Here is a 2585-nt window from a genome sequence, read left to right on the forward strand (position 1 = left end):
CCTCTCCCCCCCCCCAAAACGGCTGGCCACCCCTGGGTCTCCTCTACCATCAGGTCAGGGCAGTGCCTGAAGCCCAAGGGGTTCCCCGGCCTGGGCCTGGGGGTGTTTTGGGGTCTGCAGGATCTGGTTTTGCAGTTTTGGGGGGCCCTGCCACAACCCCCAGCTCTGGCAGGAGAAGGGTGCCTTGGGGTGGGGGGTGACCCATGCCCACCCATCCTGGGGCAGGCCAGGACCTTCTCCGGGTGTTGGGGGGATGACAGCCGAATCCCTCGTGCCCATCGCTCCTGCCAGTCTGTGGGTTCGGGGTGTCCCACGGCCCCGATGCGTGTCCCTCAGTGCCAACACGTGGGGTGGCACTGGTGGGGTCCCTGACACCTCTCTCTCTGGGGATGGGGGCCAGTCCAAGGGTCGCGGCCGGGGAAGAACGTGCAGCTGACGGAGAACGAGATCCGAGGGCTGTGCCTCAAGTCCCGGGAGATCTTCCTCAGCCAGCCCATCCTGCTGGAGCTGGAGGCACCCCTCAAGATCTGCGGTGAGGGCTCAGTGGGTGCCGCACCTGCTGGGCACCCCGGGCACAGGCTGGGCGAGCCCCCAGGGGCCAGTTGGTGGTCCCAGCGCGGCCGTGTGCTTCCCCAGAGATGTGGATGGGCAGCACTGGGGCCCGCTGTGGGGTGGTGTGGGGAGCTGGGGTCCCACGCGCATCCCGTGTCCCCCTCCCAGGTGACATCCACGGGCAGTACTACGACCTGCTACGGCTCTTTGAGTACGGGGGCTTCCCGCCTGAGAGCAACTACCTCTTCCTGGGCGACTACGTAGACCGGGGCAAGCAGTCGTTGGAGACCATCTGCCTGCTGCTCGCCTACAAGATCAAGTATCCCGAGAACTTCTTCCTGCTGCGCGGCAACCACGAGTGCGCCAGCATCAACCGCATCTATGGCTTCTACGATGAGTGTGAGTGCTCGGGCTGCGACCGCATCCCCCCACAACCCCTCTGCCGTCCCTGTGCTGTCCTGCACTGACCCCATCTACAGCTGCTGTGACCAGGGGGAGTCCTCCTGCCACCCCCATGTCCCCCTGCCACCCCTGTGCCACCCACGTACCCACAATCAACCTGTACCACCCCAGTGCTCCCAGCAGCATCCACATTGAGTGTCCCATGCCTGCCCTGTACCCCTTCTGGCAGCCACCTCTATGAGCGTGTGCCCCGAGGACACCCCCTGCGTGATGCGCTGCCCACCCCATGGCATTGCCCCCGTGCAGCCAGAGCTCTCCCAGGGCTGGTGGGCCTCTGCGCAGCTGCATGTGCTTCACGTGGGGGGCACAAGCCCACGCTGGGGCTTGCGGGGAGCCCCACACGTCCCTGTACCCCCAAAGGGGCAGCCCTAGGCACCCACATTCGCTACCTTGCAGGCAAACGGCGGTACAACATCAAGCTCTGGAAGACGTTCACCGACTGCTTCAACTGTTTGCCCATCGCCGCTATCGTGGATGAGAAGATCTTCTGCTGCCACGGAGGTGGGCATGGTCTTGCCCGTGGCTTTGGGGAAGAAGCCACCAGGGGCTGGAGGAGGGGATGGAAGCTCTGTGCCGATTCTTTGGGGGTGCCCTGAGGGGACGGGGGCTGTTGCCAAAGAGGCAGGGCCTGATGTGGCCCCTTCTTCCCCACAGGGCTGTCTCCCGACCTGCAGTCGATGGAGCAGATCCGGCGGATCATGCGCCCCACGGACGTGCCGGATCAGGGCCTGCTCTGTGACCTGCTCTGGTCCGACCCCGACAAGGATGTGCAAGGCTGGGGCGAGAATGACCGCGGCGTCTCCTTCACCTTTGGGGCGGAGGTGGTGGCGAAGTTCCTGCACAAGCATGACCTGGACCTCATCTGCCGGGCGCACCAGGTACTGCCGGGCTCCCCACTGCTGGGGGCAAGCGGGTGCACCCCTTGGGGGGGACGCATATGGGTCCCCAGTGGATATTGGGTATGGGCCAGGCTTTTCTACCCCTAGTATTTGCCCCTCAAGGGCAGTATTCGCTTTTGGGGCTGAGTCTGTGCAGGTGGGGTTCCCAGTGAGGTATTTGCCCTGAGAGGGGAGTGTTTGACCTTGGGGGTGTTGCGGAGCTTGTTGGGACTGTGTGGGCAGGGCTCCTGGGGGTATTTGCCCCAGGGGTGGGTATATGCCCCAGGGGTGGGTATTTGCCCCAGGGGTGGGTATATGCCCCGGGGGTTCCTGGCTCAGCACCGGCTCCGACACCCGCACAGGTTGTGGAGGACGGCTACGAGTTCTTCGCCAAGCGCCAGCTTGTCACCCTATTCTCGGCGCCGAACTACTGCGGGGAGTTCGACAATGCGGGCGCCATGATGAGCGTGGACGAAACGCTTATGTGTTCATTTCAGGTGGGCTGGGGACACTGCCAGCCGGGTTCGGAGGCTGCGGGAGGGCTCCAGTTCCTGCAAGGAGCAGGGGGGCTGGTACATGCAGGGCTGGGGGGCAGGAGGGAGAGTGGAGGGGGGGCCCCGGTGCCCATGGAGGTGGGGGGAGCCTCTGCCCTCAAGGTGGGAGGGGAGCTGAGGCCGGGGGGGGGACGGCGGG

At 65.1% G+C, this 2585-nt stretch overlaps 1 protein-coding gene across 1 annotated transcript in view; it reads left to right on the forward strand.

The window, feature by feature from the left end:
- Positions 1–253: 253 nt before the first annotated feature.
- Positions 254–2585, forward strand: part of LOC104292255 (serine/threonine-protein phosphatase PP1-alpha catalytic subunit) — a 2751-nt gene continuing 419 nt past the window's right edge. Inside the window, exons 1-6 of the mRNA XM_009891605.1 lie at positions 254–290; positions 401–532; positions 721–951; positions 1411–1515; positions 1669–1892; positions 2255–2389. Of these exons, the coding sequence (XP_009889907.1) occupies positions 254–290; positions 401–532; positions 721–951; positions 1411–1515; positions 1669–1892; positions 2255–2389 (864 nt within the window). The remainder of the gene's footprint in view (positions 291–400; positions 533–720; positions 952–1410; positions 1516–1668; positions 1893–2254; positions 2390–2585) is intronic.

This window comes from Charadrius vociferus, unplaced genomic scaffold (assembly GCF_000708025.1).
Source record: "Charadrius vociferus isolate BGI_N301 unplaced genomic scaffold, ASM70802v2 scaffold1951, whole genome shotgun sequence".
Lineage (NCBI taxonomy): Eukaryota > Metazoa > Chordata > Aves > Charadriiformes > Charadriidae > Charadrius > Charadrius vociferus.